Source organism: Hemicordylus capensis, chromosome 1 (assembly GCF_027244095.1).
Source record: "Hemicordylus capensis ecotype Gifberg chromosome 1, rHemCap1.1.pri, whole genome shotgun sequence".
Lineage (NCBI taxonomy): Eukaryota > Metazoa > Chordata > Lepidosauria > Squamata > Cordylidae > Hemicordylus > Hemicordylus capensis.
Window position 1 is genome coordinate 186,513,868 of NC_069657.1, and position 15,377 is coordinate 186,529,244.

Genomic DNA, 15,377 nt, shown 5'->3' on the forward strand with positions numbered 1-15,377 from the left:
TTATCAGAAAAGCTCAGAGAATGCACAACCCCAAGGACAGGAAGCATCTCCAGCTCAGGAACAGCACAGCTCTTAAAAATAATCAGAACACAAGCAAAGCCTTAGCCCTGATGGATTAGATAAAGTCTTTGGCAATTACTAGATTCCTTTTCTAGACTTAGATCAAATTTAATGCTTTTGTCCTACATGTCTACATTTCATTATCTTCCTTTCCCCACTCCCACACTAGTTTTTCCTCATTTCTCTACTTATCACCAACTACTTCAGTGCTTTGTTCTATTCATTCTCTACAGCTACTTCTAACACACCTGAATTAAACACTTTTAGAGTACAGACACACGTCACATAGCCTTTTCTCTACTGCAGTCTTATTATTCAGGCTTGCTTATTATTGGGGGACATAACAATGAGCTGCTATACCAGTATAGACCTGCACAGGATAGGATTAATGAAAACAAGATGTATTAGCAAAAGGAAACACATTTATGCATATTATTCCATAGGCGTGAGTACAACTGAAGCAAAACAGGACCATTAATATAAAGCCTCAAAGAGCAGAGAAGAAAATTAAAAACAAATTGTATACAAATTTTCTAGCAAAACAAATCAGACTCACCCCACCCCACCCCCCGGCGCCTTCAGAGGCATGTAATCAAAATGTGCTGTCCGGAAGAATTACTAAACAAGCAGCTATGAAAATATGGCAATCTGTCTCCATTTGTGGTGGGTATGGAGGGCAGGGGGAGGAAGTCCATACTACAGCTCATGCAACATTTTTTTTTTCTTCAAGCAAATATTGAACAAGCCAGGATACAATTAGCAACATAAATTTATGTGTGGTTGTGCAACTGAGCCTACCTTTTCTTTGAGATCCGCACATATTTCCTGTTGTTTTCTTCTATTATTAGCCAACATAATTTCTGTCTCATGAGCAGCACAAGCTTCCGCGATAGTCATTACTGCCTTCAGTAAAAATGCTTTTCTAGCTTGGGCCCAGTTAAACATCAAAGCTCTCCACTGATTCCTAGTAAAATGATAGTGGTCCCATGCCCTTTCATGAGCAACCTTTAAAAAAAAAAAAGCATAATCATGTTAACCCATGAAGAGTATCAATCAAATCCTGATTATTTAAAACAATCATTTCAGACTGAAACTATTAGAAGCTAAAATGAAAACAACCTCTCTCATAACTGTGAATCTGCCACTGTAATCAGCGGGGAACACATCCTTGTCAGGAGCTCCACGTGCTTGTAAGAGTTGGGCTTGGCTGTAGGTGTCTTTACTAAGACACTTTTAGTGAAAGGTCACATCCACAGAGTGCCAAAGAAATCAGAGACACATGATCCATAGAGGAAGTAGAGAGCAACGAGAATCATTGTGAGATACAGTGATGAGCGTTTCTCTTTCCCAAGTAATCTCAAGGATCAATCCAATTAGTCACAAAAAATCATAGCAACACAGTGTCATTTCATAAGAGAAATGTTCAGGCAAAATACAATAGAAACCTAATGTACATGTTGCTGATGTTGGGAATAGGGAGCACTTAACTGTAGGGATGTGCCCGAACCACAGTTGAAACACAGTTCAAAAGTGGTGTGGGGGAGCTTTAAGAAAGAGGAGAGCAGATCCTGCTCTCTGCGGCCTCATGCAGCTTCCTGCTGGGGCAGTGCTCAGCCCAAATACCCCCGCGTGGCACCAGCATGCACATGGTGCCCACGCATGCAGTGGAGTTTTTAATATTTCTATATTATTTAATGTTTAGTCTGTTGATGAAATTGCCTTGAGGGTGTTTGGTCAGCACCCCCAGTTCCCCAGAATGTGGAGAATTTAGATCAAAAGGGGAGACAGTTCCAATCAGCCTTAATTTGTGAAAGCATATGAACTCAAGAAAATCAGTTTGAAAGGTTTTAATTAACAAAAAGGAGTTTATTGAAAGAAATATAATTTACTAGGTGATCCTAACATAAAAGCAATGCAAATGTGTGTAAAAATAGACTATTGTAAGGCATATTTAGCTGAAAGTTCCAAATTATGTGTAAGTTCCCAGGCAGACTAGAGTGGTACTTTAAGATAGAGGGGCAAGATTTCAGAAATAAGAAAAAGGGACAGATTCAGCTTTGAAGAAGCCGGGCAAGAGGCTATATCACCTGTTCTGAAGAGAACACCAAGGTGGTCTGCTGGAGTTTCTTGTTTCAGTCTGATGGGGTCCTGAGTGAGAGGCACTGAGATGTTTTACAGTGGGAGTCCCAGGAAGCACACTGGGTCATGGAATTAGGGGTACTTATATCCCAAAATGTGCCCTGAGGGCACTTGTCTTTTGTCCTGCTCTGCTGAACAGGGGAGCCGAGACAACCGTTTTGGAATGCATTGTGTCTGATTTTCCCTCCTGGGTATGAGGGTGAGTGAATTGCCTATGGTATCCAAGGCTGATTGAATGAGAATCAGAGTCTGCAGGTGCGTTCAAAGACTAGCCTGTGCTGGGAAAGATTTCCCAATAATCCTATCAAAAGTTTCCATGGGTACCTTTTCAAAGTTACATCACTGACTCATCCCTATTGTAATGGAGTCTGCTGTCTTATCTACCTTAGCTTCCCGGCCTGAGTGCTTCCTTAACAACAGGTGATATCACTCTTGCGAGAGGAAGAGGGGATTTAGATTTCATTCCAAGTCCGAAAAATGATCCTGAATGCCAGACACTTGCAGCAGCTAGTTCTGGAGTCTGCTTATCCAGGGCCCCCTGACAGAACAAGGGAGTGTGGATCTAATCCACTTTCCAATTTGTGGGGCTTTCAGCCAAATCTAGAGGCGGCCAGTCCACTGTCAACTAAGCGATTTGTCTCCATGTAAAGCATAGACTGGGAGCTCACATTGCAGTGCAGCTCCTGAGCATAGCAAAAGTGAAATCTCCAAGCCTTGAGATGCAGTTGCAACCAGGGAGGCTTCTGGGAGCAAGCAGAATAAGCAAAGCTCTTAAGAAGTCATAATCTAAAACCTAAGTTAAAAAGCATTTACTGGGATAGCACATGATCATTATGTTGGGTAAGTAAAATATGTGAACATTAAATGTAAAAGACAAGTGGCTGGGATCCAAACTGCCAAGCAAGGAGTTTCTGTACATGCAGCAAGGTTTAGAATCATAGAATGTTAGAGTTGGGAGGGACCTTGGAGCTCTTTGAGTACAAACTCTGTTCTGAGCTAGACATTGCTATAGCATCTTTGACAGATGGCAATTCAACCTCTGTACGGAAATCCTCTAGTGAAGGAGAGCCCACCTTTGAAGTCCAGTGAAATAGACTGTATTTCAAAGGTTTCAGACACTTCCCTGCAATGAGTGGAACTCACCCTTTGCTTCTCTCTGAGTTGGAGCATTCATTGTTCCAGTTTTTAATGTCACACAAGTGCATATAGCTAGACAATGAAACAGAGAAGAAGCCCTGAAGAATGTGTGAAAGTGCAATGCAAGGATAGGATCTATAGACATCCCCATGCACATGCAGAAAGTACTTTGGCATGCTCACCCATGGGGTGTGTACAGCAATTTTAATTTTTGTTAACAAGCCTTGTGCCACACTGAATTTCATTCTGATTTCAGGAGCAGCTTTTAAGAAGGCACAAAGGGCTGCAGCCAGAAAGATCAAAGTCCATATGCAATGGTCCACATATGGCCCTTTGAATCACAGAACTCATGTGCACAAGCCTCTTCAGATCCTAGGCAATGGTTCAAAAAAGAAACTTCAATTTTGGAGTCATTGCAACAACCTTGCAAATTCATATATTATTCTTATGTATGAATGAAACACTGAAAGGTCAATGACAGGATACTGTCTGTAAGTGATTAGGCCACTCTTTGAAGGGAGTTCAATATTTTCAGCTAGGAACCTAAATCTCTATGTAATTTAGAATGGACTTGCATTCTTGCTTTCACATTAAACATGATCAAAATTGCCATGTATCAACTTTTGCTGACATTTACATATAATGATCATAAAAGTGCCCTGATTTCTTGACATCTGAACTTTCAATATGTTTCCTGGTAAGTACAGTATCAGCTTTCATAAGATCTTCGCAATGTAATAAAGAGAGATCTCATCACATGAAGTCAGGGGGGGAAATCATGAGAAAGACTACAGATTAAAATTAATTTGTGATCATCAAAAAGCAAGCCCCATCTATATTTATTTTCTACCTTATGAACTGCATAAATTTAAGCTTTCAGAATTGTTCATTCACATGACTTGATTCAATGTCTTCTGCATCCCATTCTGTGTCCTCAGAATGACACAATTGTCTAGTCTATACAGTGCTACTTTCTTAAAATACTATATTCAGTAGTTGTATTATCTGCAATAACCTTCAAATGTATTTTTGGAAGTGATTATAGATAATAAAATTACAGATTATAGTATTTTCTGTGGAAAACATGTTAACTAAAATGATTGTTACAATATTAAAAGAAATGAGACTTACTAGATTTTGCCTAGATTTATGAGGTAGAAGTTTCTGCAGCATATCTAAATAGAGAGTTCTTCTTCCTTGAATATCGCTTGGATATTGACTAACAACAGCCTGATAAACCCAGATATCTGCCTCGCTCCATTGGAAATTGCTGTATAAGTGAAGAGGAAAAAATCCAACACAATATTAGCCTTCAAGGCCAAACAGGTTCAGAAAGAACAATATTATTCTGCCTCTGTAACTAATGAACGGCTTAATCCTCTTACGAGCATTAGCCCCTTAGTGGGAACACTTTGCTTTGAAGCTGTTTGACATAAAGGGATTCTACATTGGCACATGGGTTATATAAGAAACGTACATAACTTTTTAAGAGCAGTGGGATATGTTGGAAAACTCTCTCCCTGCATTCAACATGTTTCTGTTTCAGAGAGGTAGTACTGCAAGTTTTCCAAGTCGTTCAGTTTGCAGATAGCTGTGGAGGATATACTTATTGGTAGTACCTGTGACATCACCAATCCCTGCTCTCCCTTTCTCACTTCCCTTAATAGTTTTTGCAATGGAAATGTTTTTTTCAAAGAAGGTAGTCAACCCACCTAAACCATGAGGCAAGACCAAATTTTTTAATTTGCTAGTAGGGAAAGTGGCATGGATGAAGGGGTGAACACTATGTCACATCTGTCTTCATACTGTATTAAACCTGATGGTTGTAACATGTAGATCCTTTCAGCAGTGTGATCTGCAGTTTCACCTCCACTGTTTTGAAAAGGTTATAGAAATACAAGCCCTCTTTGCCATAATAGTCAATGTAAAGCTCTAAACACTCCTTACTGTTCAACTGTAAAAATAGATTTAAAATTTTTTTCTACTACCAACTGGCCTAACACATACTAGTCCAGAGAACAAGTGCAGAGATAACAAAGGAAACAGCCTGAAGCCAAACAAAACAAAGACTGTTCTATCTATGAAGGCCACTGGATGTAGAATGCATCCGCTTTCCTCTGCCATTCCAGGAATTATTCTGAGCGTTACACCCTGTCCAAGATCCACATTTTGAAATGAGGCTGTTATATAAAATAAAGCAGGAATACCGGTAATAAATAAAAGAAACACATCACAATTCCTCTTATGGGATTAGATTGGAACATTTTCCGTTTGTGATTCCTGAGGAAGTGGACAACTGCTTTGGACTGTGCATCCTACAACCTGTTCTCTTGACCCCTGCCCAACTTGGCTTACTTATTATTATTTATTATTATTTATTTAATACATTTCTATACCGCCCAAAACGCAAGTTCTCTGGGCGGTTTACAAAACAATAAAAACAGCCAATAAAAGATTAAAACATTTCAACAATTAAAATTAAAAAGTTAACTATTAAAACACCATTAAAACAATTAAAACAGTATCTAATTAAAAGCCTGAGTGAACAAATGCATCTTGACTGCCCTTTTAAAAGTTGTAAGAGAAGGGGAGGCTCTTATTTCAGCAGGAAGTGTGTTCCAAAGCTTCGGGGCAGCAATGGAGAAGGCCCGTCCCCGAGTAGACACCAGATGAGCTGGTGGCAACTGCAGACGAATCTCTCCAGATGATCTCAATGGGCGGTGTGGTTCATAGCAAAGACAACGTTCTCTTAAATACCCAGGGCCCAAGTTGTTTAGGGCTTTATAGGTTATAACCAAAACCTTGTACTCTGCCCAGAAACTTACTGGCAGCCAGTGTAGATGTTTTAAGATAGGAGTGATGTGGTCTCTCCGAGATGACTCAGAGACCAATGTGGCTGCCGCATTCTGGACTAACTGCAGTTTCCGGCCTACGTACTAAGGCAGCCCCACATAGAGCGCATTGCAGTAGTCAAGTCTGGAGGTGACCAGCAGATGTACTACTGTTCTGAGATCATTTATCTAAAGGAATGGACCCAGCTGGCCTTTCAGCTGAAGCTGATAAAAGGCACCTCTGGCCACTGCCTCAACCTGAGACACGAGGGAGTTTTTTGTGTCCAGAAGCACCCCCAGACTGTGTACCTGTTCCTTCTGGGGAAGTGTGACCCCATCCAGAACAGGCAGATCAAAATCATCTCCCGAGTTCCAACCCCGCACAATAAGTACCTCCATCTTATCTGGATTCAGTCAGAGCTTGTTACCTCTCATCCAGCCCATCACTGCCTCCAGGCAGGCATTTAGGGATTATCTCATCTGGTAATCATATTATCAGAGAGGGTCTGGTAAATATTATAAATGCTTTTCTGAGGGAGGGCAGAATGTCTCCTTGTCTTAAGGAGGCTATTATTAGACCACTTTTGAAGAAAGTTGCAATGGATCCCTCGGGGTTAGCTAAGTACAGACCTGTTTCTAACCTTCCATGGTTGGGCAATGTGACAGAGTGAGTGGTGGCCTCTCATCTCCTGGCAGTTTTAGATGATGCAGATTATCTAGTCTAGATCCATTTCAAACTGGCTTTCGTGTGGGCTATAGAGTTGAGACTCCATGGATGATCTCCAACTAGCTATTGACAGAGGGAGTGTAACTCTGCTGATTCTTTTGGATCTCTCTGCAGATTTCAATACCATTGATCATGCTAGCCTCCTGCACCACCTGAGGGAGATGGGATTGGGTGGCGCTGTTTACAGTGGTTCCGTTCCTACCTCTCCGGTTAATTCCAGATGCTGTCACTTGGAGACTATAGTACTGCAAAGTGAGAACTAAAGTATGGAGTTCCATATGGCTCCATACTGTCTCCAATGCTCTTTAACATCTACATGAAACCATTGGGAAAGATCATCAGGAGGCTTGGTGCAGGGTGTTATCAATATGCTGATGACACCCAGATCTATTTCTTCATGTTGACCTCATCAGGGAATGGCATATCTTCCCTAAATGCCTGTTTGGAGGCAGTAATGGGCTGGATGAGGGATAACAAACTGAAGTTGAATCCAAATAAGATGGTGGTACTGACTGTGGACAGCCACCTAATGGTGCAGCAGGGAAGTAAAATGCCTAGGGAGTAGGAGGTTGCTGGTTTGAATCACGCCCAGGCTCCTGAGAGCCCCAAATGAGCTCTCCCAGTCTTTTCATTTGCTGCCTGACAGCCTTTATTTCCCTTATATCTTACAGTGCTCACACTTCTGGTCTCCCATTCATATGCAACCAGGGCAGACCCTGCTTAGCTAAAGGGACATCATGCTTGCTACCACAAGACCAGTTCTCCTCTCCAATTGTTAGGTTTCCGTTTTTGCATGTTTGGTCAGTTTGCATGTGAGTGTGGATTGGAGTATGTTGTCTAAGTTTGGTGTCTGACTGGAGAACCATTTAAGGAGAGTAGGCAAGCCAAGGAACAGCCCTTGCAGGTTTTGCGGCCCTTGGGCTGGGATCCGCCCCTACTTAGAGGCTGGCTGGCTCCCACCACTCTGAGTACTGTGGTCGGGGTGGGGTGGGCTGGGGGTTGGTTGGCTTCACCTCAGCTGAGTTAAAGCCTCACAGTTGTGGTGACATCCCGCCAGGCTGAATCAACGCCCAGTTCTTCGCCCTGTGGTGGGCTGACCTCCTTATGAGGCTAACTCAAAGAGGGCGTACCCGCACTCTAAATGTAAATACCTAATTGCAGGTTATTGTAATTTATTGATATAAGTGGCCCTAGCTCATCCAATCACACGTCTTGTCATTATTGGGCCCCAGTGTGCAATGATACATCACCCTCTGTCTTCCTCTGGGGAGAATATGAGGTTTGGCTAATTTTACAAATATATCCTCCCCACAATTGCTCTTCCCAAGGTCTCTCAATCCTTTCAGTAACAAGGACTTCCTTTCCAACTTCTTCTCCTAGATATCAGTAATCCATTCTTTCCAGAAACTGAGTTGTTTTTATGGGAAGAAAAGAAAAATGTTTTTTGGCTGAAGAGCTGAAGCAAACACAAAAGGATTACTTCATAGCTAGTCCTAGCATGCAAGATGTGCAGTCTGATTTTACACACATGTACTCAGAAGCAAGTCCCACTTTGTTCAATGGGGCTTATTCCATACAAGTGTGCATTGGTTTTCAGCCTGAGATGGGATAAAACAGAAGCATGAAGATGTGAAGACAGTACTCAGATTAAACATAAAATAACTGAACAAACATATGAAAGCAATTTTAGAGGTAGGAGGGTTGCCAAAACAGTGCACAATTTGTATACATTGGTTGTTATGGCAAAAGCTTGGGCTTTTGTTAGATTTTTGAAAAAGAAGATATAAAAAACAAGTCTGTATTTCTTAATATACACACAGCTTCTATCTGCAGTTTATTGCAAACAATGGCATGCAAGAGCACAGTATATTGCCAGTGGGGGCTGAGGCACTCTTACCCCTGGACTTTGGGGCTGAAGTCCAGGGCCTCCACAGCCCCTGGGGGCCCTCAAATCCTCTTTAGTCTGTCCCAGGTGTTTTGGTCACCCAGCGGAGCATAATTATGCATAATTTTCAGATGAGGGGGGCCTCCAAAGGCCTTTAGGTCCAGGCTCCAAAATTACCCAAGTGCACCTCTGAGTGGGGGGAAGTATCTAGTGGTTATGGGTAACATTCCTCCATTTGTCCTTTACTGCTCTCTCTGTGTGTGTGTGTATCTATCTATCTATCTATCTATCTATCTATCTATCTATCTATCTATCTATCTATCTCCTGGGTGTGCCAGGGAAAATGCATCCCGACAGCCCAGCTGATTGGCTGGGCTGCAGAGGCGCCTGATTGGCTGGTGCACCCAGGAGAAAGGACAATTAGCCGGCGGCACGGGCCAGGACCACTGGCAGGCCCAGCCTGGCGGCGACAGGTAATGCGAGGGGCAAGGAGGCGAGGCGAGGAGGAGGACCAGCCGACTGGCGAGGAGGCGGCAGCGGTGGCGGGCCCTGATACTGCGGGTGGGGGGAGAGGTGGCCGGCTGCAAAGACTGGCACTTGGCCTGCTGACGGCGGCTGCCGCACTCAGCCCCGCCGGAGACTGGGCGGGGGGTGGGGTGAGATAGCCGGCCCCAAAGAGCACACAGATGCTCTGTGCGGGATCGGCTTGTTATACTCTATTTAACATTGTGCTGTGTACATCTCTATTCTTTTCAGAGGGCTGAAGGTTTTAAAGAGAATAGAGGCTTGACACTTATTTGTATTTTTCAGGCATACTACAGAGCACTAAATACCCAAAAAGCCTTATTAAGAGTTGACGACAAAAGTGAAAAATTATGCTGGCAATTTTCTAGCAAGATATCTAACCGAGAATAAATTCCTACAGCGTGCAATTCCCATTCAAAGTATTGTGGGGTAATGTGGGGCTTCTAATGTGTCAAGTGGTGATTTTGAAAAAAGGAATTCAAATGTAACGTTATACAGAACATGCAACAGGGGCCATAATATTCGGTACATCATGAGAGGATGACCTAATATAAATGAAAATCAACTATCTTTATCCTGATCCCTAGGACAATTTCTGTCTCACAGTGCTTTCTACTGTTCTTGGATACTGGAAGTCTGGTTTTAATCCAGAAACAAAAAGGTAAAAAGGGTAGGTAAAGGCTGTTCTTCATTATGAATCCAGCAAAAAGGAATTAAGGGGGAAATGATCTTTCTAATCTTCTTCTTCTTTTTAAAGAAGGCACTAGGACATAGGATAACAACGTTTACTATAACTTCATATTGAGCGGTGCCTCTTTATCGTCTATAGTCTTGGAATTGGCTTAATGAGTAGAATGCCTAACTCTGATTGGAACCAATTCTTCTTCAGCAGATTACATTAAAAAGAAAATGTGTAGTCCTCCCTCCCCATTCCAACATTCACAGCTCTCCTCTGTCTGGGACTATGAGTGCACCATTGTTGGGAAGATGCACAGCTTTCCTTTTGTGAAGGTTTGGCAACTTACTGCTACTGTCACCCGTAGATCCTGGCTCTCTGCACAGTTGCCTGCTGTTTGCTACTGATGGACAATATAAGAATGCAATTGTGGCTTATTTGTTTTCTGCTTTGCAAAAGTGATGCAATCATGGTGAGGGGTTGTATGAATTTTTGAGAACCAGAAAATGAAACACTGGTAAATGGAATTGAGGGAAGCCCTGAAACGAGTCAGTAAATTAGAACATAAAGGTGAGACCATTAGAGCAAAGCAGAACATCCCCTTAAGAGTTTAAAAAAAAAAAAAAGCAGATGCAAGTTTGTGTGGCTATATGAAAGAAACTGTTCCCCCAGCTGCCTTTACCCCAGGTGCATTTTATTCAAAAAGTATTTCGTAGCTACAGAAAACCACACTTCAGGGACAAAACGAAAGGGGTAATGGCACAAGGCTAACCTCAAGACAATGCAATCTATCCAAAAGATAGATGAATGTCAGAGTTCCTGAGAGTCCAAGAATCTCTTCAGAGCCAGAATTCCACACACAAACAGAGCCAGGTTTTCAATAGCAAAAAGGAAAGGAAAGAAAAAGGCACAAATAAATGGGTCGGAACAGCAGAAGGCCACTGAAAATGCTGGGGGCACATCAGATTGATTGGATGTTTCAAAGATGGAGGGTCTTACCTGGTAGCAGCATTGTGGGCTGCCCTTGTTTCTTTTATGGGAGGAAAGCTACTGCCTATGTGGGCAGCAACTGCAGTGTTTCAAATTGCCATTTTTCAATTCATAATTCATAATGCCTTGGAGAAGGAAGCTTTTTCATGATGTTGTATCCTTTCCACAGTGCATTACTGGGGTGGGGGGGAAGCAGTTGCTCGTTTATGTTTACGGTGGTGGGGCAGGTGGCAATTTTTTTCCTAGGTAATGCACTGGGAAAAGGACGTAACAGCATGATGTTGCATCCTCCCCCCAGGCATGATGGGGTAGGTTCCAGGAAGAAAAACGATTTAGGACCTGTATCAAATCAGTTCCAATTATTCATCTGATACAGTACACCGCCCTTTGCTTTTTTATTTGTACATCTTGGAGAGGGGAAATGAACTAGTCTTTTCAAAACTAGAACATTATTATGTTATAGGTGAGGCCTGTCATTGATCAGGCAAACTCATTTTGCATAGATTGCATCTATAGGAAAGTTCAAGAAATTAAATACATGTAAATAGAGTTTTATTAATGTGCCTGCAAAAGGAAAGTAAAAGAACAGTTTTCAACTTCAAACACTATACATTTTATTGAATAATGGCCATATACAGTCAATTTAAATCACGGTAAATATAAATTTGAGAAAGATCTTCTTTTCTTGGGCATGATGTTGTTTTGGAATTATTGATCTGATTGAGTGTTAAAAATCTGTTGAGCACAATAACTGTTAAAATATTATTATATTCAGAATTCCTTCTAAAAAAATACCAATCAAATCAAATAAAACCTTTCCCCAACCATATTCCACTGTAAAAAGTTGTACATTCAGCTAATTTAAGTGGCAATTTTGTTCATGCAAAATTTTGTATCTATAGGCCATCAGGAAGTATGACTTTATTTTACAGAAACAAACAAATCCTGCAAAACATATAATAGATGAACCAGTTCTCAGGGTGAAAATAAAACATGACACTCAGCTGCCAAAAATACCTGCCCCATCTCAAATCTCCCTCCCCATAACATGGAAGCAGGCTTATTACTGCTGTTTCCTCAGTCACTAATATGGAGCATGGACAGAGAAAGACACAATGTCAAAACATGGGTTAGTTGCTTAAACACTAAATGTAAAACCTGGATGGTGGCAGCCTCTCTTTGAGCAACACGTCTCATTCCATCTCAGACTCACTTGTACATTAGTTTCGAGGTCTCTCAGTTGCAAGCATTCATATACAATTTATACAGTACTTATATAAGTATTTCAACAGTAAATGATTACCAAGATATAGATAATAAGATTCAAAATGTTATGTATCATGCTTTATTAAATTTAAATGTCATCTGGCAATGACACTAATAAGAATGTGAGATTTTTAAAAGAAAAATAAAAGTTACAAATTGAAAATTGCACAAATATATAAATATAATAGGTACATGGGTTTTAAATAAATTGAGATTTATATGGAATAGGAAAAACTGAAAAGAAAACAAGTGTTTGGCTATGACATCTTACATATACTTGCACTTTAAAACCTGAACATATTAAACTAAAGGGCAGGCCTAATGGCTCTCCAGCAGAAAGTAAGGAGTTTTACAAGGGGTGCTTTTCAAATCAAAATACCAGAAAGAAATATATCTTCCTGCACGTAAAGTACATTGAGTGTCATGAGTTTCTTTAATTACATTTTAATATATCAAGTGACAGAATTAATTGGGAGTAGATTTAGCGGCAACACTGAAATGTAATCTGGATCTATACAAAATTATAGCTCAATGTAAATTTTTAAAAGCCTACATCTCAAAGCATTACCAAGTAGGGGTTTGGGGTTTTTTTGTTGGTTGGTTCTTTTTGGTTTTAGTGGTTTTGAATCACAAAAACAAGTCTTTTGAATAGCCCTTGTGTGTGCAGATTTCTATTTATTTTTTCAATATTTGTGATTAAAACCTACAATATCAATCTACTGTTAACTGAGTCAGAGCAGGGCCAATAATCCACTTGAGAGAAGGCACTCTTTCCAGTCATCTTAGATCCTGATCTTAAGTCCTATAGAAATCCACAGGATTTACTTCTACACATGACATTCAATTCAACATTGGGGTGTCCATCTCCAGAAGTTTCCCCTTTCTATTCAAACTTTCCCTCTTACCCACAATACTGATTTACTTTCCAGCGTTCATGTTGTATTTTAGCTTCCAACATAAAAACAGAGTACAGTTTGTATGGACACACTCTGTGAAATCTGAAATATATTGGCCTTTCACTGCTCATAACTGTGAAAGCCTGAAGTCATCCTAAGGTTAAATAGTAACAACTGTTAATCCACTACAATGTGTGTGTTGCAAGAATGCACCAGGATAGGTTACACAGGAAATAGCATGAATTTGGGGGGGGGGGGGGTTTACAAAAATGCTTACTTTTATAGACTTCCAAGGAACACATTAGTGATAATTATTCTCCCCATTCATTTTGGAGGCATCTCAGACAGTTCAATATAGGTGGCCTGCATTATCTGCAGTCCTGGCACACATGGTTTTGCATATCTATGGCCAGGCTATGCAGACCCGCCGGTAGTGTTCCCAACATGGGAAGCCCCATATCTGAGGCAAAAACCTCTTGTCCCAAATGGGATGCTATTTTTCCCGTATTATTGGCTGAACCTGGGGAATCTCCCTCATCCCTCAATGTATTTGCATTGAGCCTTTGAAGTATGGGTGAAGTCCATATTATAATGTAAAAGAAACAACAAAGATCACAAAAGAAGCCCCAGTTGCTCTGCAAATTTGCAGGAGCAATTGCCTGGTTTTATTTACATCTAGTGGATGTAATGTAATGTGGGATGGTCTGTGTGAAGTGATGGATAGCTTCTGCCATTTAGGATTGACCATCAACAGTAAAGGATCCAGCAGTCAAGAAATACACTGCAGATTAGCACTTGGTAGTAGGGTTGCAATGAAGGCCTTGCAAAGGATATTTAGAATCTGTGACGTATCTATACCTACAAAGATTAGATTCTATAGATGTGAAAGCTGGACTTTGAAGAAACAAGACAGAAAAAGTACTGACGCTTTTGGAACTTTGGTGCTGCAGAAGACTTTTGAGGATAACAATGGACAGCCAGGAAAACAAACAAATGGATCATAGAACAAATCAATCCAAATAAATCCAGAATCAATCCTCGAGGCACAAATGACCAGGCTCAAACTAGCATACTTCGGACACATTATGTGAGAATCCAGCTCCCTTGAGAAGTCCATAATGCTGGGAAAAGTTGAAGAAAACAGAAGAAGAGGATGGCCAGCAGCAAGGTGGATGGACTTGATCACAACAACAATGAATGCACCACTGAGAGACCTCAAAGGCCAAGCTGAAGACAGATCATCATGGAGAGAATCTATCTATGTGATCGCTAAGAGTTGACACACCGACTTGACGGCACTTAATCAATCAATCAATTTACGTCTTGCAAGTTGCTAATTGTTTACTTATCATATGTAAATAGACCTATAGACTCCTGCTAACTGACTCACCACTTCTGGCAGATAAAAAAGACTTTCAATGAGGCTTTCAGTGGGGAAGGTGCAAGGATGTAGTGTTCGTGTAAACCTGGTGAATTCTCTTAATTTTTCACCTGACACTTGCACTATGTCTATGTGGGATCCACCCACAAATGACCCCAACTCCAAAACACACCCACCCCACTTGTGTCCCGATATCAGGCAATGGAATGCTGGCAACCCTACCCACCATAGTTATCTGTGGTTCTAAAAATAGTGAAAATTCGCCTATCTGCAGTTCCTGGGTGGCCAGAAGTGACTTCCAGTGTCATTTGGAGCCATGTTATGGCTCTTGCTTTAAAAAAAGAGACCCCATGATTGTTTTTTGTGGAAAATTGATGGAATTGAGAATCTTAGGTGGCATTGTTGGACAGCTGGAGACCTGGAAAGCATGGTTTGGTACTTTATAGCCCTCATTTCTGCCGCCTCCTTACTTTTTTAGCCTTTTTTTTTTTTACCTCCAGGAACCTAACCACCCAATTCCTATTGACTCAAGGTCTCGTTATCAATGCTTGTAGTGAAGAAAGGAACCCCTGTGGATAATGAGGGCCAGCTGTAACTAATATATCAGTCCTAAACATATTTTACATGGGGAAAGGATCTATATTATTTCAGTGGGACCTATTTCCAAGTGCACTAAAGATTAGAGCCTTAGAAACATTAAGAATAATTGAATGCTTAAGAAACCTAACCGGCCACCAGCATGTTTGGGATGAATCTAGTACTTTGGAGGGCCAAAATGTTCCCCAAGGAACACTCTTAAAGAGATCTTTTAAAATTATTTTCATGGCTATTCATAGCCATTGTGCTTCTTCTGTGCTGCTGCTT

General features: G+C 41.1%; 1 protein-coding gene across 8 annotated transcripts in view; it reads right to left on the reverse strand.

Annotated features, from left to right (window-relative positions):
* CCDC148 (coiled-coil domain containing 148) overlaps positions 1 to 15,377 on the reverse strand; it is a 210,139-nt gene that overhangs the window by 99,241 nt on the left and 95,521 nt on the right. For all 8 annotated transcript variants that reach the window (XM_053260049.1, XM_053260039.1, XM_053260092.1 and 5 more), the window contains 2 exons: positions 4,468 to 4,606; positions 859 to 1,065 (listed from right to left, as the gene is read on the reverse strand). In XM_053260049.1, coding sequence (XP_053116024.1) covers positions 859 to 1,065; positions 4,468 to 4,606 — 346 coding nt within the window. The remainder of the gene's footprint in view (positions 1 to 858; positions 1,066 to 4,467; positions 4,607 to 15,377) is intronic.